Source organism: Populus alba, chromosome 10, assembly GCF_005239225.2.
Source record: "Populus alba chromosome 10, ASM523922v2, whole genome shotgun sequence".
NCBI classification, from domain to species: domain Eukaryota; kingdom Viridiplantae; phylum Streptophyta; class Magnoliopsida; order Malpighiales; family Salicaceae; genus Populus; species Populus alba.
Window position 1 is genome coordinate 21,269,136 of NC_133293.1, and position 22,406 is coordinate 21,291,541.

A 22,406-nucleotide genomic window follows, 5' to 3' on the forward strand; every position below is an offset into this window, starting at 1 on the left:
ATATTATGTTTGTATCTACCATGCTCGACTTAGACTGTCCTTCCATGCATCAGCTCTGGTTCTGCCTGTGTGCATTTTTATCCTGTGCTTCAAGTAGGAACGTCTACGATGACTAATTAAGCAACGCATCAACAACAAGAACATGGGATTGATAAAAGCAAGCTATTAGCTATAAGTCTGCATGCAGATGAAACATTCTGTCAGCCAAGGATTTCCTATTCAAGTGACAATTAGCTCAAGAGAGAAGGGCAGTGTGATATCTAGTGCAAGTCTGATCCAGGGAAAACTCAAGCGAGTACTCTAATGCTACATATTGTGGAAAATAGAGTGGAATTTTCTGATGACCATATCCAATTCTGTGAAAGAGAGGTGGGATTCCAACAAGTATGATTAGTGTTCTATATATCAATATTATATAAGCATGAGACAGTAACAACAGTACTCCTGCATCCCAGAAAAGAAGATAATTGGAGATTAGCTAATTATTGAAGGGCTCCTACAGGGTCATGGGCTAAATCAAAAACTTGATTTGAAATGAAGGCCCCCATCAGAGCCAACTTTATGGGCAGGGAGGGGGGTAAAGAATGTTTTTTACATAGATTTCATACAATCTGTTCAAGGAAAATAGAAGTTCGTGGCCATCCATTACTCAATCATCAAAGGCATTATTCCTCTTCTTTGATAAGAGAGCAAAGTAAAGCACTACTACAGTTCCCAATTCCCTTCAAACAGACAGGCAGTCCTCTCTTCTTTACTTCAGCTTCTTGGTATTGGTGGATTTGCCTTTCCTTTTCTTTGCCCTTTCTCTTTTTTCCTTTTCTTTTTTCATTATCTACTTTTGAGCTTATTCTTCCAACCTTTAATAGCGTATATAGTACATAATGCATCAGTCATTATATATATATGATTTAACAAAGTGATTATTCCATTCATAGTCCTTAAAGCTTAGTGCTTTGCAAGATGTTGATATAATTTATAGCTCCCACAATATAGAGACACCAACCCTTTTTTTTTTTAATCCACTAACCTTTATATGATGAGAGAAAGAGAAAGTTGGATATCACATGCAAAGCACTTTCACATACAAAGACTAAAATCTTGCCTCACTAGCAAGAAAAGCACAATCCCATAGCCCATAATATCTACACTTGCCACACCTCTTCCCTCACAAGCAAAATATAAACCAGCAGATAGCTGCTTCTTCATATATAATGGTAGCTTGACTGAGAGTTTACCTAAGAAATTCCTTACCTCTACTTCTCTTGTTATCCACACATGAAGCCAAAACCTCTTTGAACGATCATCTAGTTTTCCTTCATCTACTTAGATATCTTTGAAACTTCGTATCATTATATAAGTGAACATTCAAAACTAGAGAAATATGAGGGCTGGAATTTGCAGTGCACAGCAGGCTCTTACTCCCGAGGCTGTTAGTTTAGTGAAACAAGCAGTTGGTCTTGCTAGGCGGCGAGGCCATGCTCAAGTCACTCCTCTTCATGTAGCAAGCACAATGCTTGCTTCCTCTACTGGTCTTCTCAGAAGGGCTTGCCTTCAATCCCACTCTCATCCTCTTCAATGCAAAGCTCTGGAGCTCTGCTTCAATGTGGCACTTAATCGCCTCCCTGCGTCCACTTCTAGTGCCCTATTAGGCCCTCACTCCTCATACCCTTCCCTCTCCAATGCCTTGGTTGCGGCCTTTAAGCGTGCTCAGGCTCACCAACGGCGAGGGTCCATCGAAAACCAGCAACAGCCCATTTTAGCTTTGAAAATTGAGATAGAACAGCTCATTATCTCTATCCTAGATGATCCTAGTGTTAGTAGAGTCATGAGGGAGGCTGGTTTCTCTAGTACTCAAGTGAAAAACAAGGTAGAACAAACTGTTTCTTTGGAGATTTGTCCTCAAAGTTCTGTTACTGTCAGCTGTCAGCCCAAAGAAATCATCAAACCTCAAGTTCTTAGCGCTAGCGTGTCTCAATCTCTACCTTTCAGTCAGTTTGGAATCACACACAGCAAACCATTAGATCAAGTAAGGAATGATGATGTAATGAGTGTCTTAAACACGTTGTTGGGTAAAAAAAGAAACACTATCATCACAGGAGAGTGCCTGGCTACTGCTGAGAGCGTAGTTAGGGGAGTGATGGACAAGTTTGAGAGAGGGGAGGTTTCTGGGGATTTGAGGTCTGTGAGGTTCAAAAACCTTCCTCTTTTCTCTTTCAGAAGTCTTTCCAAAGAGGACCTTGAACAGAAGCTTATGGAGCTTAGGTGTATTGTGAAGAGCTATATAAGCACTGGGGTGGTTTTATATCTGGGTGATCTCAAATGGATAGCTGATTTTTGGTCAAGCTATGGTGAGCAAAGGAGAAGCTACTACTGCACTGTAGATCACATAATCATGGAGCTCAGAAGATTAGTTCATGGATTCAGTGAAACGGGAAGGTTGTGGCTTATGGGGATCGCTACTTTCCACACTTACATGAAGTGTAAAGCAGGCCACCCTTCTCTAGAGACTATGTGGGAACTTAATCCTGTAACAATTCCAGTTGGGAGCCTGAACCTAAGTCTCAAACTCGATAGGTAAGTCCTTAAATTTTAATTAAAGTGCTATTTCAAGCTCGATCATCTGCTTATCGTATCCCCATTAGTACTAATCTTTCTGTTCTTTACTTTCTTTCAGTGATTCACAATCTCATCAATCCAGAAGCAAGGCATCTTTGAATGGGTCCAGTTGGCCACTGCTTGAATCAGGAGTTGATAACCACTCAACTTGCTGGACAGATTACTCTGTCAACTTCAATAAAGAAGCTCAAAGCCTAGTAGGTAGGACCCATAACAAGGAATCCACTTCTAACGTTACTATTTCCAACAATTCAAGCTTGCCCTTATGGCTCCAGCAGTGCAAAGAAACTGAAAGAAACACAACCAATGACCAGGTGCTTATTTTACCTGAACTTCAAATTAAGTTTATAATGAATCTTGGCTAGAATGATAGTGCTTCAATTAAATTAACACTCCTTGCACTTGGAACTTGTTTAGCAGGAATATCTATGCAATAAAGGGATCTCTCTTTTTGGTTCAGTCCACAAACAGCCCTACTATCCTGAGAAAACCATCAAATTTGCTTCGTCTCCTCCTTCACCGAATTCATTCTCCTCGCAAGAGCGCAACATCGACTCACAACAGACACACCTAAGTTGGCCAGTGATTTTTGAACATAAACAGTTTGAAAAAGAGAACCAGATTTGGATTTCAGAATGCAGCAATGAAGGTTATGAAAGCAGTTTGAGAAATGATCCCAAACCCGACCTTTTGTCAAATCCCAACTCTAGTCCAAATTCAGCTTCTTCAAGTGAGGCAATGGATGATATGGAGGGTATCCAAAGCTTCAAGGAGTTCAATGACTACAACTTGAACAATCTACGTAGTAGCTTGGAGAAGAAGGTTCCATGGCAGAAGGATATCATTCCTGAAATTGCAACCACTATCCTTGAGTGCAGGTCTGGAATGAGGAAAAGGAAAGGAAAGTTGAATCACATAGAAGACAAAGCAGAAACTTGGCTGTTTTTCTTAGGTGTTGATTTTGAAGGTAAAGAAAAGATTGCAAGGGAGCTAGCTAGACTAGTTTTTGGCTCTCAAAGCAACTTTGTCTCGATTGGTTTAAGCAATTTCTCCTCATCAAGAGCTGATTCTATCGAAGAATCCAAAAACAAGAGGGCAAGAGATGAGTTTGGTTGCAGTTATCTTGATAGACTGGGCCTAGCTTTGAATGAAAATCCTCATCGCGTGTTCTTCATGGAAGATGTGGATCAAGTTGATAACTGTTCTCAAAAGGGTATCAAGCAAGCAATTGAAAATGGAAATGTAACACTTCCTGATGGTGAAAAGGTCCCTCTTAAGGATGCCATTATTATTTTCAGCTGTGAAAGCTTCTGTTCGGTGTCCAGAGCATGTTCTCCTCTTAGAAGGCAAAAAACTGGTGGCAATCATGAAGACAAGGAAGATGAGGATGTCATGGAGGAGAAAAGTCTAGTTCTTTCACTTGACCTGAATATTTCCTTTGGTGATAATGGAGATGATCAATGTTCACTTGCAGAATATGGGATTTTGGAATCTGTGGATAGGCAGGTTGTTTTCAAAATTCAAGAATTAAGTTAGGGGGGGTATATCTGTTAGATATTTAATATTGAAGGACCTTTCTTTCTTTTCATTTTTTTTATGGTTTTTTTTTTTTGGATTTATGTGGGGAGAGAGAGATTAAACTAACAAAGGGGAAAAAGAAAAATTCTTTTCTGATCTTACATGGAGGGGGGAGTTGACAGGATTTAGGCACTTGGCTAAGTAAGGCTTTGCTGTATATTTATGTCTTTTTATTTCTTAACTTGATGTTACATACTGCAAATCTAATTATGGTTTTCCTCCAAGATTTCATTTCTTTGTATAAGTTAGGCAATCTTCCATGCAAGTTTATATTCTTTATCATTCAAATTGCCTTTATACTGATCTTATAGTTCCAGCAATGATAAACATGGTGATTAAGGGCTCATTTGTGGTGAAATTGCGATTCAAGTAAAAAAATAATGCTTTTTTAGCTTGAAACGCAGAGACAAACACTAAGACTTAACTAGTGATAAAAAAAATTGTTGAAAATCAAAAGGTTAGATTCATAACTTCAAGGTTATGCAAAGGAGTGGCTACTTTGGAAGAGAAACAAGGAAGAAGAAAAAAATCTTCCATGGGAAACAACTATTAAAAAGTGAACACTATACTTTATGACTAGTGGGCAAGTGTTCGCTTTATTACTATATTTGTTTGGTAGGTTTATTAAAACTTAACATTCTAGTTTTTGAGAAGTGTAAGGAGGGAATGATCATCAACCAAAAAGAGGATCAGCACAAAAACAAGAAGCATCTAATCTTTAGACCATAAAGAAGTTTTCACTTTAGAATCCCAAAAAGTAAGATCGTTTTTTTTAAGACTTTATGGGACCATGTTTGAAGAATTTGTTTTATATATATATATATATATATATATATGTGATGATAATTATATTAATTAACAAGCTATATACCTAAAGAACAAATCATGGGACCTTGCCAGCTCCTCACCATTCAAATGTAAACTTTTATCTTTCCTTTTCTCTAGTTCTAACATATCCAGCCATGTAGCTGACTGATTAATCTAAAATTGTTTTGAGTTTATTCTGCTGAATATCTCACGCATGCCATATATGTAGCAACTGGTAACTAGCTTGAAAGGAGTGGTCCAAGCCACCCTATCAGGTGTTATAAGCACCAAAAGAGGAGGAATATAGCTAGGTTTAGGTTTTGGTTCTTGCATGTTGTTCTTGAAGATTTTGTTCAAACTTCAGAGGTATGATTTTGTTAACGAAAAGAGGAATAAGCTTCATCTTTCAGAAAGCTCTATACCTTCCTCTACTTGTAAGAAACCAAAAGACTCATAAATATAAGCTCTTTACACCTCCCCAGAGAATCTTAGCATGAGTACTAACTAACCTTGACTCAACTACAAAAAGTAGTGAGCCTATGCTTTCCATTCTTTTGTAAGCTTTAGAACATAAAATCAAACAAGGAAAGCAATGGCCTTAAGTATTCCAAAATGTGAAACTCGCCCTGCTTTACTCATCTCCAACTGTCATGTTCTTACTTGAGTAAGACAAAAGAAGAGAGGAGAACAAAGGGAAAAGGAAAAAAGAAAAGGAATACCCGGCAAAAAGATCAGAAAATTTTAATATTATCTCATGTAACCAATAACACAATTTTCTTACACTATGGGTTTAGTCTAAGAGATAAGAACACTTCACAGCATTATGATAGTAATTAGGTTGCAACCAATCCTTATTCAACAGCAGCCCCTTAAATTTTTAAGAACTACTCCACTTAGACGTTGATGATAATGGGTAGCCTTTGTCACTTGAAGACAAGACCTCGAGCTTCGTTCCCATTAAGCGATAAATGGTTAAAAGATTTGAGCAAGAAGTCGTGAGAATGAATGATGGCAACTTCCATGAATGATTGATGTTTTTAACCAAGAAGTCTTATGGGATGTTATCCTATTCCACGAAAAGCTTGTGTGACTTGCCGGGAGATTGTACCCTTGAGTCTATGACCAACAGAGACATGGTAATTATAAACAACGGCTAGGCCGGTGGGTCGATAATATAGACCCGTCCATCCAAAATCTAGTTCAGACCAAGTTTTATTTCAAAACAACACTTTTTATATTATTTTTATTAAAAAAAAGTTAACTCATGGATTAGTGATTTAATCTAGCCAACCCACGACTCAAACTTAACTGGTTCTTATAGCCATGCTTATAAGCTTCACACACATCCTAATTCTTCCTCTTTTTCTTTTGAATTTCTGTTAATCTTTAAAGAAACATATCTAGACATGTTTTTTATTGCTCTTATCATGTTTGCACACTTATAATTAACAATATATCATACCCCAGAAGACTTTTGAGAACAATAACAAACATCTTTCAGAAAATGTTGATTTTCTGGTCTCTTTTCTTCCTGAGGGGATGGTTTTTTCTTGCGTATTCTTCGTGACCTTTTCGTCAATCGTTTCAGACACCCTTAATCCACTGCAATTCATGTTTATCCGACATGCAGAAAACATTCTCTTGGAAAAAATAGTCAGATGACGATCAGCTCAAACTTAGTCAGCTGTTTTCCAAACTCACTTTTAGTCTACTTCAGTGGCTGCAGCAATTCAAATTCTGGGCCTTCTAGCAGCTGTTCTTGGTTTAGTGACAGAATCCTTTGACCTTTGTAGCATCTAACTAAATACCCATTTAAGCACTAATATAAATATTAACGAGTTTTTAACAAGACAGTGATATTCTTCAAGGTCCTAGCTAATCTATTTATTGTTAATCAACCTCAGTAAAATATCAAGTTCAACAACATTTAGGTCTTGATCAATGTATCATTAATCACAAGGTTGTTACTACTTGCTAGCTTGTTTTATGTTCATGGTATGATGAGGTGGGGCAGAACTGCACGATCTTAATTTGTTTCATTTTTTTTTTCCAAGTTTTATGATAACACAAGATAATAGGTAAAAAATAAAATTATTAAACTCAATTAAGCTCATTTGACAACTCAATCCTTGAGTCATAATTTAAATAGGTTAATCCTACTTAATCTAAAATTATATAAAAAAAAAAATTGAATTGAATTTTATCTAGATTGACCAGTTAGTAATTTAATCCATCAAGTTGAATAAATCATGTCATATTAATTTTCAGATCTTGAATCAACTTAAATTACCCCGATTTAATAACAACGTCCAAAAGGTTTTTTTTATTTTGTTTTATGAATTATACTAGCCGTTATCCTTGTATAATCTTAGAACATGAACGGAAAATCATCACAAGTGATAAAAAGGAATGGGAAAAAGAAATACAAAAGCATGAACCCACTGGATGTATTCTTTTTAGGGTCATTAGTGCATAAAGTATTCAAAATGCACACACTTTTCAAAGGCATTACTTCTCACATCTTTTATCTTTCATATACTGCAATAGCAGTGTCTCATCGAGGACAGCTTCCACGCCTCAAGCTTTTGATTTTGAGGGAGGGAGTGGAGCCCTTCGCCAAAAAAGAATGGCATGGAGACAAAGTTTCCACACCTTAATACTTTTGCAGTCTTTGGAAAAAGAAAGGTAGCTAGCTAAACTGGCTGTTCTTATTTAAGGTCACCATGTACATAAAGCTCCTTCTTTCTCATGTAAGAGAGTTTTGCATGAAAGTAAGGGAATTCTTGGATCTGAAACTCCAATAACTAGTGTATAATTGAACTCCGACAAAGAAAAAAGCCTTATCATAGAATCACCCTTCTTCCACTCTCTCCTTAACTGATGCATCTATGCCTGAAGAACCCTATAGTCTTGGATCCTTCACTCATCATTCTCACATGATAATGGGGGAGAGAGAGAGAGAGAGCAACTAGGCTTTAGGCTTATTGTGGGGTTATAAATAAATCTCAAAGGCAAAGCAGCATGGAAAGACCAGTCAAAAAGAGGCTCCGGCGTGAAATTTAACGAGAGAATGTTAGATATGGTTTTGGATATTCGATATGTTTTTTCGCTTTCAATCATTGCTTGATTTTGTCTTTGAGAATCTTGGAGAGATATATAGACCATAGCTTTCAATCATTATGGACAAGATTGATCGATCCTATATAGTTCTGTTGTTTTTATAGCTTTCTTAGCTATTTAGAATTTCTTTTTTAGTTAGATTTTAGATTATAGGGTTTTAATCTGAAGAGTTAAGAGTTTCAAGAGTACATAAGAGTTTTTTCTATAATTTTTTTTTTTTAACTTTAAAGCTTTGAGAATTCCAGTGCTGTATAACATGGCATTTGCACGTTCTATTAAAGGAAAAAACAAACATTTATAAAGCAGCAGCAATGAACAGGAAAAAAACACATCTACCGTCTAGCACATCGAGATTCAACAAAAAGAAGAAGAACTGGAAATGACGATATATATGGCAATCAAGGTTAAAGCCTAAAATTAAGGTCCTCTCTTCTTCACACAAGACATGATGAGAGAATTCTACTAGAAAATAGTTGATGGTTTAGGTGACAAGCACACATCCAATGACTTCAACCTCTTGACTAGAAATATTGTGAGAGGAGGTCAATTAATGCTAAAGGGGCGGATCTCATGCTTGAGGCTCATCTCTCTGTCGATCCATCACTGATATCTAAGCAAAAACTTGAAAGTTTAATTGTGTGGTTTGCGCAGGTATGCTTGTGATCAATTTATTTCTGGTAAACTGCAATCAATGTGATCATAAGCTAACAACATAACTTCCTCCCATACTTCACCTCCTTCCTTTTTCCCTCTGTTATTGTGGCTGCCTAGCCCTGTTATGAGTCGATGCCCAGTAACCTAACATTGAAATAATAATTTTTTTATTTTTAAAATTTTATTTTCGACATCAAAATGATAAAAAAAAAAAATATTAGTTTGAAGTTTAAAAAAGAACTTAAGAAATTCTCAAAAATGGAGTTGTATTGCAATGCCAAACTAATATAAAGAAGGAAGTGTAAACTTCATTGAGAGAAATCATATGTAAATGAAATATGCACAGTGATTACAAAGCTTATACCTGGACACAGCTTTCTGCAACAAGAAAATGGAGCTTGAACGTAAAGCTGCTAAACATTATACATTACTTGAATACAAACTTGTAATTGCAGATTATTACTCGTAATACTAATTTAAAACAGAACAGCCAGCAATATATGGCTTGCTGATGTGATTAAGCGACAAAAACAACACCAATACAGACATGAACACGAATTAAGCAGAAGAAAAGCACGACATATCTGTTTGATTCTAAGAGTAATTTTACATGGTTGGGTCCTTCCCGAACCCCATCATAGCATGAGTTGCAAGCATTGATCCCCTGCGAAGTGTTTCCATAAAGCGGCCAGCCAATGGAAAATTGATTGTTTCTCTATTTCTTAAAGGCTTCTTGTCCCACCTGTATAAAATTAATGCAGAATTGAACATAAGCATAACTATAGTGCAGGTCAAGATGATGGAGAATTCTACATGGGCATCTGTAGAGCATACCAATCTTCGTGGCGAACAACCTTCCCATCCTCCACATATAGCTTAATGAGTGATATCATGTCTATACTTCTTCCTAGGAACTTATAGTTCTGCTTGTTGTCAATTAATATCTAAAGCAAATGTACACGTAAAGCTTCAAAAATCTGTATCAATAACCAAACCTTGAAAAAATAGCGAAAAGAAATTGCAGAAGAAGTTTTGAACCTCTTGCTTTTTCGGTGACATTGCTTTTTCTTTCACGCTGTATTCAACAATTCTTGATTCGCTAAATATCTGAAAAACAATTAACATTTTTTTCCAATTTAATACATGATCAACAGTAGCATTGAAACAATGATCACTGGTAATTCCAAACATGAAACCATCAAACAAGATATGCATGTCTCTTGAAATTTAGACATAATGATGAGAGCAAAATCCAAGAGGGGGAGAGAGCTTAGGAAATCATGACTCGTCTCCAGAAAAATCAGAAAGTTAAATTGAAATTCTCTTCAGGCCCCTTTAAATATTCTCTTGAAAGATCAACACATATAAGCATAAACGAATTGAATAAAATACTTGATATGTTGAAAGAAGAAGATTATTACCAGCACCGAAAATAAAGTACCTTAGAAAGCGAATAGAATGCTGACTTGATCTGCTTCACCCTGTGGAATCATAAAATCAGAAGCTGCAAAGGCACTCATTCCCACAACATTCTCTGGCTAAAACAAGCAAAAAAATACTCATTCTGATTAAAGCCTACCAAAAAGAGATCAATGGAACAAACAAAATTCCGTTCACTGTGAAAAGTTATAAATGTTCACTCCATGAAAAATGCTAACAATTTTGAATAGCTCTTTCATACAGCAACATATGCAAACTATCTCTGCATGTAATTACAACAGAACTCCGCTTATCAATCCAGTTTTGTAATGCAAACAGTGCTGCAGAGTGTTTTAAGTTTAAAAATCAGGTTCACTTTACTAGCAAAACATTTCGAGGCAACAACATTTACATACCCATGAGCACACATGAGTGGATCTTCAAAGGAAGCATTTGAAGCATAGATTTCAAAGTCGCGAGGTGTGGCACAAGATCCATATCTGAAACAATCAATTAAAGAACCTCGATGAACATCTTGAAGTGATCAATAAAGAGTCAGTCTTGATGACCAAGAACAGAATTTCACTATCATCTGAACACCCATCATCATGGAAAGCAGGAATTTTCCTTTCATTCTATTTCCATTTAAACATCACAGATTTTTTTTCCTTTTTAGCTTTACAGGTAGAGGTATCCTCAGGACAGTTTTTGCAGACTGAGACTTGGTCCACTTCTTTGGTTAAATTTAATGGCAGTGATTTCAAACAAAAACAATTGATTCATGACTTTATCTAACCGAAGTAGCATTAAAAACAGATAGAATCAAAAGCAAAGTAAAGAAAAGAAAGTACTCACAAGTTGAGAATATGAGGTATTATATCATCAGAAACAGGTTTTCCTGGCTTGTACTCACATGACTCCTTGCTGCAACATTCCTTTGTCTCATCTTCCTTATCTTCAAAACCCACAAATATTTTTCAAAGCCAATGATCACCAGTCACAGAGAAACATTTAAAAGAAAACCACAAGACCAAATCAAACATGAAAAACAAGGAAATTTTACATTTACGTACCCTTTGGTGAAATATTATTCTCCATGGCAATTTTCTTAGAAACCAAACAAGAATTGATGATCGAAAGAGGAGGACTTTTTCTAAGAGCCAGAGAACACAAAAGAAGGCAAATACCGGTATTTCAAGAAGGTCAGTCATGGCTATATTTTGCGTCACGTGGCAAAAGCTGGTCCATTTGGCTTTCTGTTTTTGGCGGCAGCTTGATTTTTTTTATTTTTTTTTGGAGGAGGATGTTTGGACCCAATCAGACACATGCCGTCTCCCTTGATATCCCGAATAGTGTAATTAGCCTTGGCCCATTTTGATTAAATGAGAAATTATTTTCTTAGTTGAGTCTTTATTATTTTTTATTATAAATACTTGATTTTATATATATATATATATATATATATATATATATATAAAGATAAAGATATCATTCTTGGTGTCAAGAGCAAAGGACGGGGAATGAATTTTGGTGTACTAAAACATACTATTGTTTCAACACAACACACCTAGAATCACTTAATGTTGAAGCTTATTCATTCCTCTTCTAACAACTAATTCACTTATGCCTTGTTTGTTTCAAGGAAACCAGATTCCAGGAATCCATTTTCCTCATTTTCCTACGTTTGGCAACACCCGGAAAGTTGGTCAAAGGAAAGTTTTTTCCGGTCAAAGGAAAAAACTGTCTTGTATCTGTCTTGTATCGTAGGAAAGTGTTTTCCTTTCCACAAGGAAAGGAAAACACTTTCCATCTTTACAACAAACATATCTCTGGAAATACTTCGTCAAATCTCTCTTTCTCTGGTCTTTCTCCGAAAACAACAGAAGCAAGAAGAATTGATCTGTGATGTTGCCCTGCTTATTGAGAACAGGGGAATGGCGAGAGAAATTAATTAGCCCAGAATGCATTCAAACAAAGCTACGATTGTTTCCTGAGACTAAAGAAATCACAAATTAAAGCTAGCCAATGAAATCTGGGCCTCCCCACAGGCTGTAAAATCAAAATTCATGGCTCCACTAGAAGCCAAACCAGTGCGGCCAAAGGGGAGAGACAAGATGCAACAGTTTGACAACACCACCTTGCTTTACAAACACAGTGCCGTTACAGCAACTACTCAGGGGAATTAGAGAATTAGGGGAAACCAACAGAGGGGAAACCGGGGGAGAAACCAAATGAGATAAAAATAGAGAAATCATGGGAAATCGACAGAGGGGAAACCAAGGGAAACTGACAGAGGAGGAGGGGAAACCGAAAGAGGGGAATTACAGAAATGAAATGAGATAACAGAGAAACTGGAAATTGTTGTCTTTTAATTTATGGGAGAGAGTTGGGGAACGGTTGGGATTGCAATGCAAGAGCCGGGGGTGGGTTTTTTTTTTTTTTTAATATAATTATAGTTTATATTTGTAATTTTAATTATAAATTATGTGTTTAATAACATATTATGGACCGCCTTGCCAAATCAAAATAGTATAGAATTGAACCTAGCCATGAACTCGATCGTGTGATGTGTTGCTACATGCGAAATGATTTTCGAAACTTATTTTTATTTAATTATTCGATAATTTTAAGAATTAAAATGATTGATCTTATTGATCGTTGTGAACTTATGAATATAGTATATAACAATAAAAAAAAATTCATCATTATACTTTTTAGATTTTATTTTTTTATTGTAAGTGATTAAATATTTTATATATATTAGATAAACCTGAAAAAAAAATTAATTCATTAATAAATTATTTTTCAGTTCATTTTCCATAACACAAACAAACACTGGAAAATGTTTTCCAGTTCATTTTCCATAACACTGCCAAACATCGGAAAATACTTTCCCGGAATTCACTTTCCAGGAATTCACTTTCCCCGGAATTCACTTTCCAAAAGAAAACAACTTTCCTGCAAACAAACAGAGCCTTAGTGTAATAAATGTGTTGTTTGAACATGTGATTGGTGGAGGTAGGTTGGGCTCTTGTTTTTGGGATAACACACTTGTCTATGCGTATCTTGTATTCTCTCAGCTCTCTCTTCAAGTGGGAGCGCGTTGTTCATATAATATAGCCGATGTAACCATCTAGAATTAGAAATGGTGGCAATGATGATCTTGCTGGAGAAAAGAAATACGAGGCCATGGCAGGGCAATCCATCTCCACCACAATATATACCACAAAACTGAAAAACATATATATGGTCTGCATCTTTGGAAAATTGAAAAGAGCCGATCTATAGCATCAATACAAAGAAACTCTTGGCCAATAGCACAAGCTACGGCAAGCAAAAAAGTCTTTAATTCTGTTAAAATCAAATAGGAAGAATACATTTATTCACAGCCTTTACAAATGGTACATAGATGCACAAGACCCCCCCTCTCATAATATCATCATCAGAACTAAGGTACTGTCACTCCTACAATGGGGGAGGAACCTAACTACTAAGCATTCCAAAGAAAGTTTGTTGCGTGAGCTCCTAGATCATGAGCATGTGCCCAATTTTCAAGAGAGCATCGAAACTTTACCGCCTGGGTTCATTCAAGGTCTTCCCCTCAAAAAATTCACCCAGCATTCTTTCCAGATCCTCAGCTGTGTATCTAATGTACTTCTGAGGATTCTTCCCACTCTCAACTAGGGGCCTGCAACAAAATGAGGGAAATTATACAAATAAGAAGACCACGGTACAATTAAATATGTGGGTTTTGCACAATCTTTATTGTAGTGGCAGAGCACCAGAACCTAGGTTTTACAACATTCAGAATTGAAAAGGGGAAAGATGATGTCAAGATGGAGCAGAATTCCACTTGGATTAGGTTTCAAGCTTTTTTCAACCATGATCTAGATAGTTTAGAGCAGAAACTGAAATGAGCTTCCAGGTTGAAAAAAAGAAAAAAGACACAAAAATGCAAAAATTATAACAACTCCCTGTCCCTTACCATCACAAATGAGCCTGCCCGATATAAAATCTGAACATTGATGTACATGTTTTACTATTTTCAGATCAAGCTTAAACTAATGCATGTGCCCCATTCTCTTGCAAAAACCACATTACAAAAGAGAAATGTTTTTTTTCAAATCTACAAAAATATTAAGCATGTGTATTTGTGGTGCAAGCATAATGGGACAGAACATACCCAAAGCGTTTTATAAAGGATCTGTAAGCAGGCAACAAGACTTCAGCAACAGCAAGCCTTAGTGACTCTCGCAACTCAGTGTCAGGAACAGTCCACTGAGATTGTTTTTGGTGAAGCTCCTCAAATTGTACATTGAAAGTCTTGAACCTGAACATATAACATGCTTCTCCATCTAGGTCAGAAAAGTTTGTGAATATGAAAACGAAAAGATAATGTGAATTGATTTGACCTGTCTTTAATCAACCCTCTTGAAGCTCCACTGCCACTTCCTCCCTCACCAGGTACTGCAGAACCTCCTCCCCCGGATGAGGTAAGCCCTTGCGTAGAGAGACATTGAAGAATCTGAAAATCCAAGTAAGGTGAAACCCAGTTACTTTACTCTATAGATCTTTCCATTGTATTAATAGAACAGAATAAATAAAAGGCAAGTCCTCTCAACAAATCTATTTTTCTTTCTAGTAAGAACATACACATCTCTTTGTTTTGTTTTGTTTTTTTGTCCTCTTTGTTCTATTTTTTACCACTAACAAAAGTTCCATTTTTGTCAACTTTTCTTTCATACGCCTTGGGTATTAGAATTTATCACAACTGCCAATACCTGTATCTTCTTGTTATATTTCATTCATGTTGAAAACAACTTGACTAGCAAACACATATTTTCTAGTAGATTTGGTCCACAAGGCTTCCGGCACCTTGAGGGCACCTTTCACCTTCAGCTACCTCAAATGTCTAAAATATCGAGACTATATGATATCAATAAAAGCTAACTAAGACTATGGTTGTTATCTGGCAGTTCATTTAATTGGCAAACAGAACAGCACCTTTGACCAACCAGTCCTTTTGTATTGGTTTGCATGTTGCTGCACAACCCTTCTATGCCTTTGAACCCAGTCATCCCCTAATAAGTCCTTGGCTTCTGATCTGAAAACAAAATATTACACGCTGAAACTTGGCCACAAGGAGAACTAGTAATGTTTTAAGAACTCTGAGAAAAATTAAGCATGACAAACCTGCGCACAGATCTGACCATGTAGTGAATATTGTTCATGAGAAATAAGTGAGTCAGAGCTGGATCTCTATACTGCTTAGATTTCCCATCCAGATTGGTTTGAAGAGCCTGCATTATTCGCATTGTTACATTTGCTAACTGTGAATTTCTTTCACCACTGCTTTCAAATTCTTGGAAGAGTTGCTTCAAGGTTGTTTGATAGCTGTAGAGATTTAATACACCATTTACAGGTAAATAACGCGAACATGTCCAATGTCAAATCCAGCAGCATGGGAATATTTTATTAAAAAAGAAATGTTAAAAAAAGGGCCAGAAGGGTTTTAGAGAATAGAACCAAGTTGCTCAATGTCAATAGGTGAGCGAAGAATATTTTGGCCAACCACCCTGACTAAAGAAACAATATGTAGAAAAAAGTACAACCCAATTATGATCACCTTTAGTAAAATTAATGTCATTCTCTGGCAATGCTATGCTGGAGGGATTCATCAGTCTTTAGGTTCAATGCTATTGTTAACTTGTAAAGTTTAAACTTTTTGGCTCTACCCTCCCCAGTAGTAGGTCTTTCACAGTGAGATCTGTTTTTACAGTAATGGCATTAATTATGCCCTCAATTATCTATTTCTATTTATAGAGAATTCATGTGCTTGGGAGTCCCTGATGATTAAATAAACCAAGATTTCACTGTGATTTTAGAGAGCTTGACGATCATTAGCATGGCTGCATCATATAGCTTCAAGTTGGAAAACGACACTGCACTGAAAGTGAACAAGCGGAACCAGCTAAATGATAGAACTAGAAGATCGAAAGTATGGTCAGCTGAACTTACTCAAAGAGAAACTTCACGTAGTTAATCACATAACTAGTCAAAGGATGGACAGTCCCATCCAAAACAGCAGTTTTTGTGGCATCTTTTTCAACTGCTTCTTCAAAATCACCAAAGGTTTCTTGAGCTGTCTGGGCAAGCCTTTTTGTCAAACCAAACATGGATTCCCTAATTTCATTACAAGCTTTACCACCAAAAACTCCCTCAACCTGCAAAAGAATTAGCAGTCGATAAACATTGTGCAGTATATTTACAATACTGCCCTGTTTCTCAACAATATTACTAACCCTGATTGCAACTCATGCTTAAACATCTATTCTGGCATCCAAGCGGAATATGGAATATATCATATATTTTATAGATTTCGCATCCACAAAATTATCATAAATCGGTAGCATAAATAGACCAAATTGGTGTCAGATGGAGATATGTGTTTAGATGTTTGACTCAATTGTGTACTAAAAAGCCACCACATGGAAAACCTGGAAAAAAGGATCTAAGACTTAGTACCAGTGGAAATAGGCTCCTATTTTCCTTCAGCAAAGAAAGAATATGAATCAAACTCAGTCAAAAGAAAGGAGGGGAACAAAGCAAGAAGGAGCTAATATACAAATGAATATTGCAATTTCTGCTATACATATTGGTTTCTTATTTCATTCATATAAAACTGAACAAATTTACAGGAAGTAAACAGAATGCATTCCTTGTATATATGTCACACTAACCATACCTCTGAATGTAGTTCTCGCATTATCTCATACATGTCCAGAAGCACAAATAACTTCTCAGGTGACCTTTTGCTTCTGGCAATTGCATCCCCAAAACTAAGAAGCATGGAGACACTACTAGTAGTACATTCAGCAAAGCATTGATCAAGGAGAGTATCAAACCCTTCAAATATTTGATCACATACTCTTCTTTCTCCAACAAACAGTATTTTAACCTGCACAAAACATAATTAGATACTAGGAAGTACAACATAAATACAAGTATGCAAGTCCACAAATTCCTTACAGCAATGCGCATGAAATGAATCCAATTCCCAATCTTGGCCTCCAACACCTCCCATTGCATCCTTTGGACATCCTCTTTGCTCAGCTTTTCAACCCCCAACTTGCGAAGGCTTTCCTCCAATACTGAAGAACGGGTATCCCTGAATGAAAACAAAGAAGTTGTCAATTTGATACCATGTCTTCCTATTTAAACTATAAAGTCAAATAAGGTTGCATAAGGCAGTAACTGCTAGCTGCTATTGACAAGGCTTGGGAATCATGCAGTACCATAGAATCATGGAAAGAAACTGTAATTTTCTATAAGCTCACATGTCTTCAGCTAGGCAAAATTAGAAGTTCTTCTAGTTAGATTTCATGCAGAATACTCTTAAGGTAAAAAAAAAATTAAAAAACCTGAATTAACATCTACCTTAGGCTAGAACCAATCTGGTTTCTAAAAGCACAGAAATTGCCTTTTATATTGGGCTGGGCCATTTAGACATTTTATTCCAAGAAAGCACTAAAGTTGTAAGAAAAAACTAATGTTGTATTGAAGCTTTGTAAAATTGACTTACCTGAAGTAAACAACTACATGGATGGACAAAAAAAAATCATGGAGGTCAAAATAGCTCAGAGTGCAAATAATATTACAAGTTGCAGAACTCGTCAAAAGACAAAGCTCTTTACCTGTAAATTTTAAGTAACTGTTGTTGGTTCCCAGCTTGAACCATTTGTAGGGCTAAATCATGCAACAAAGGTAGAATCCTTGGAGGTATGAGAGTAAGATGTTTGAAACCACCAGTTTCTGAAGTACCGTTTTGGTGCTCATGATGATTATTCTTGCCACTAAATGGGTTTCCAGGTGATTCTGAAGATGGCCGCATTGATTCAGGGAGGCACTCAAAGAGACGATCAGTTTCCACAGGCTTGCTGGAATTTAGAAAATAAAAACAAACAAGCTAGTGAGATGAACAAAGCTAAGTTGCATGACCAGACAAAGTGCATACATAGGTCATTATCAACCACTTCCTATCCAGAATCACTAGAGAGATCAATATCAATCGTGCATCATAAATAAATTCCAAAAACAAAATAGACAGATGATGAGAGTTCATGAGAAGTAAACAGAGTCCAGCTTGATTGTTGTTTAATGAAATGAAAGGTTACCTTCATAATAATTGAAGTAGCCATCATATAGAAAAAAGGGACAACCATGCTGCAAATACCGAAAAGCCTGTCCTAAATGATATCCCCAAAGGTTAATCTATACATGCTCATAAGCTAGCAAAACATAAGTTTATGCTGCAAGATAAGGAAGTTGAAGCAAGCACATGGGACCAGCTTCCATCCAACACCATAAAGAAATGTTAAATATCATAGATAACTATCAGTTGACACTTGAAGCTTCTTATCATAGATAACTATCAGTTGACACTTGACACATAGAGAAATGTTAAATATCATCAGTGTATAATAGAAGCACTAAATGGTTAGAAAAGCAGAAGAATTAGCAATAACCAGTTAGAAGTAACTGGCATGCAACATGAAAAGCATCACTTGGACAACATACCTGTACAATGCCAAAAGCTGCTTAAACTCATCTTCTAGCTTTGAAATAGCCTTAGCAAGTAAGGTATTTGCATTATTGATGACTGCATCGCTACTCTTAAAGCCTTTGTTGCCACTAAAGAAACGAATGTTGCTTCGTAGTTGATTAATTGCTTCTAGGTAACTTTCTAGGTCCTCATGCGGTCCCTTTAGTATTTTAGCCTCTGCCTAAATATTGAAGTGATGATGATATCAACAGTCACGTGCAAGAAATGTGCATCCAAAGAGTAAAAGATTTCAAACATCAAAATCAATGCATCATCAAAGAAAAGGTAGTACTTGAGAAAAGACATAACCCATTAAATTTCAGATAAGGCATCAAGTTTTCACCTGGAGAAATTAAAAAAGTTAAGGCAGCAAAACAAAAAAAAAAACAACCTATGGGCATGTCGAAGGAAGTTTTAGAATGGCAACTAATTCCATTATGCTGATTAAAGAAGACCTAGAATCCTAGTTTTGAGACAAAACAGACCTTAATCTAGCAATTGAATGGGAAAGCACAAAAACACTTTGATCAAGCTAGTCTCAATGGGTGAGTCAGCTATAAGCAAAAGTAGACATCATGAAAAAATCAAAACATGCTCTAAAACAGGGAAAGTTACAGCACTAACAATCAAATATATAGTGATTTACAAATAGAACAAGAAAGCAAAATTTGTAGTTATACATGAAACCAACCTGCCGAGAAGCATCAAACTGTGTCAATATAACCTCTGCAGCCTTTAGTGTCTTGTCAATATTCTCATGAGCTTTCCTTATCGCATGCGTTCTAATCTACAGAGTCCAGATTAAGCACAGCCAAATTCAATAAAAACAATCTAAACCCAACTTTTTAACAAATAAAACCAATCGAATCAGTATAATTTAATTGCCTCCAATAACTAGTCAATTCATCCATATGGAATTCTTCAACGGTGATTATTTTAACACTCAAGATCCAAATTCCCTCAACTAAACAGCAAATCATAAATCAACACCCAGCAAGGATAACCAGTCAATTCAATTACAAATAAAAAAATAAACACTGGCAACCAGGATCCAATCAAGAATCGTATAATTTTCTCTTTTGAATCACCCAACTAACCATTTATCTCATCTGGGTTCTACAACCTACGATGAAAAAAACCGCCAAATCTTTCAGCTTTCCTCCACTTCCTCACAAACCAAACAACAAACAGCACATCAACAGCAAACAGCAAGAACAAGTGTAAGCAATTAGAAAACCAAACTAAACACCAACAACTAGTATCAATTATCCCATATGGGTTCTTCAGTTTTCCACCAAAAAAACCCCAAAGTCCCAATCTTTTCCATCATTTTCTCAAGAACCAAACAAAACTCAACCCAACAAAAAACAAATTCCGCATCTACTTACCTGAGTAGGACGCATAGCAGTCTCAAGAACTGAAAGACGACTATCAAAGGAACCCAGAATTGTAACAACATTATCAGTTATAGTTTGGCTTTTTTGAAGTGCTTCTCTCATCTTTGCTGCTCTTTCACCGAGTGAATCCATGCCTGAAACTGCCACGATCATATTTTCTTTCTTTCTTTCTTTTGAAGAAAATAGAGAAAACCCAGAAATACAATTACAGGAAAAACCTAGAAAGATTAGTTCTTGCTGAAGTTTGAATTAATGGAGACGTTATGGGACCCGATCAAAGCAGAGCAGACCAACCAGGGCAGTGCCAGTTTTTTTTTTCTGAAGAAATTTATTTTCTTTGCTTTTGGTTGGTCTTTTACTGTGACAGGTTGTACACTTTGGTCTTCCAATATTTTTTCAATTTTCTGCCCTACCACCCACCACTATGATCCTTATTCACTAAGCTAAATTCATGTCAGAAAAATAGTATTATTTTTAGAGGATATTTATGATGAAAATTAAAATGATGGAAAACATAATTGGTGTGATGATTTGATTAAAATAAATAATTATCATGACAGTTTTCCCTCAAATTACCTTCATAATGTTTAGTTGAAAGATGAAATAATTAAATGTCGGTAAAATATAGCTTACTATATCAATTTAAAATTTAACCTAATTAAATTTTTTAAAACATCATGTATGATTGACTTAGTTAATTTGAGAAATTTAACGAGTTAATTTATGACATGATTGATATGATTAAAATTTTATTTGATTTAAAAAATAATTAAAATAATATCATTTTATTTTAAAAATTTAAAGTAACACTTTGTATAGATTAACTAATCTAATCCATGATTTGAATATTAGATTAAATTGAATTTAATAACTTTGTTAAGATTTGAATACAATTTAAGTAGGCTATCAACATTACAATTTAAAAAAATTTAATCTTCAAACTTAATTTGAAAGCTGAATGTTATTAGCTACAAGATCAACTCAATCTTTAATGTAGAAATCTAATTGAAAAATAAATAATTTGAAAAATAAATTTTAATCTTCGAACTTTTGCTAGTTTTGGTATATCTATGCTTCTTGAAATCAACGACGAACATAGAAAAAAACAGAGAGAATTAACAGCAAGGCATGAAAAATCTAAAATCTTATTACAATTTTACACAAGAAAGAAGCTAGTATGATCTAGGGAGCTGAACATGTCCATTCCCGAGGCAAACATGCTTGATGATCATATGTGAGTCGAGACTCGTGTCTCTCATTTTCCTCGGATCCCTCCTTCCCAAATTCTTTCTTCTCGTACCCAGTAGAGGAACAAAAAAATAAAATAAACATTGATTATTTTTCCTTTCATCCCATGAATATAGTTAAAGACATGTACATTAGATTCGTAGAGTTTATTATCGAATTTTTAATCTTAGTGGAGTTTTTTCTTGTTATTTTTCATGAATACCTAATGCACGCAACTATTTGAGTGGACTCGTTAATTTATGTACAGAAACCACTTTCATTGAATGAACATTAAATTACATTAAATTAAATTATTCAAATCATCTAATAATTCATGGTACCAGCATTTTTTAATGATTCTACTAGTCGTCAATCACCTTTAATAATTAAAGCAAGATGGTGTGAATTCGGCACCCCGATACATTGGTACAGTATTCAATTAATGAGAAATTAAATCTTGAAATTAAGACCCATCTATCATTAATTATAATCTATCAAAATTTAATTTACTCGTTTTATACACAAAATTAAGTCAACTAACATGGTTTCCACGATGCTATTGATCTCCCATAGTTAATTAAGGTAACCCATCAGGGTTTTAGAGTTGTAAATCATGTTTTTCTAATTAAAGAAATAAAGATAAAAATATAAAATAAATCTCTTGTGATATTTTTAAAATAAATTTTTATAATTTTAAGAAGGGAATTATCTCTTCTATTTCGCGAAAGAAACAAAACATTACCTTAAATGAGACTATAGTCTATATAATGGTGAAATATCCCAGAATTATTAAATGCAAATCCTTCTTTTGAAAATGATTAATGCAGTTCCAAGTCTACTGCTAAGCTACAAAAAGTGTAATTACTAGATAGGCCCAAAATTGAAAAGTGCCAGCAAGAAATAAATTAAAATAAAATAAAAATCTAAATACAGCCAAAATACGTATAATTTTTGTAAAAAGAAAAAAAGATTTCGTAACTTACCAT

General features: G+C 35.5%; 3 protein-coding genes across 8 annotated transcripts; 1 reads left to right on the plus strand and 2 right to left on the minus strand.

Annotated features, from left to right (window-relative positions):
- Window positions 1-1,055: 1,055 nt before the first annotated feature.
- LOC118060104 (protein SMAX1-LIKE 3) lies at window positions 1,056-4,438 on the plus strand. Of its 2 annotated transcripts, none has more exons than XM_035073246.2 (3): window positions 1,056-2,574; window positions 2,675-2,930; window positions 3,034-4,438. In XM_035073246.2, exons 1-3 carry the CDS (start codon window positions 1,382-1,384, stop codon window positions 4,150-4,152), a joined length of 2,568 nt encoding a protein of 855 aa, XP_034929137.1. In that variant the 5' UTR covers window positions 1,056-1,381; the 3' UTR covers window positions 4,153-4,438. The 2 variants fall into 2 exon arrangements, with proteins under 2 accessions (XP_034929137.1, XP_034929138.1); XM_035073247.2 differs by having other exon boundaries at window positions 1,058-2,574; window positions 3,037-4,438.
- A 4,620-nt stretch (window positions 4,439-9,058) lies between these two features.
- Window positions 9,059-11,419, minus strand: LOC118060106 (uncharacterized). Its single transcript, XM_035073249.2, has 7 exons — window positions 11,268-11,419; window positions 11,050-11,149; window positions 10,611-10,694; window positions 10,217-10,256; window positions 9,814-9,882; window positions 9,610-9,719; window positions 9,059-9,517 (listed from the first exon to the last, which is right to left on the minus strand). The coding sequence occupies exons 1-7, from the start codon at window positions 11,290-11,292 to the stop codon at window positions 9,382-9,384; spliced, it is 564 nt and encodes a 187-aa protein (XP_034929140.1). The 5' UTR covers window positions 11,293-11,419; the 3' UTR covers window positions 9,059-9,381.
- Window positions 11,420-13,415: 1,996 nt separating this feature from the next.
- Window positions 13,416-20,576, minus strand: LOC118060107 (exocyst complex component EXO70A1). 5 transcript variants are annotated; one of them, XM_035073251.2, is made up of 13 exons: window positions 20,412-20,576; window positions 20,185-20,333; window positions 19,488-19,583; window positions 18,772-18,977; window positions 17,889-18,131; window positions 17,224-17,362; window positions 16,940-17,152; window positions 16,213-16,418; window positions 15,388-15,588; window positions 15,199-15,298; window positions 14,607-14,719; window positions 14,378-14,524; window positions 13,416-13,882 (listed from the first exon to the last, which is right to left on the minus strand). In XM_035073251.2, the coding sequence occupies exons 2-13, from the start codon at window positions 20,323-20,325 to the stop codon at window positions 13,765-13,767; spliced, it is 1,923 nt and encodes a 640-aa protein (XP_034929142.1). In that variant the 5' UTR covers window positions 20,326-20,333; window positions 20,412-20,576; the 3' UTR covers window positions 13,416-13,764. The 5 variants fall into 5 exon arrangements, with proteins under 5 accessions (XP_034929142.1, XP_073268168.1, XP_073268170.1 ...); XM_073412067.1 differs by having other exon boundaries at window positions 20,185-20,327; window positions 20,412-20,575; XM_073412069.1 differs by lacking the exon at window positions 20,412-20,576 and adding an exon at window positions 19,894-19,960 and having other exon boundaries at window positions 20,185-20,312.
- Between the last annotated feature and the right edge of the window lie 1,830 nt (window positions 20,577-22,406).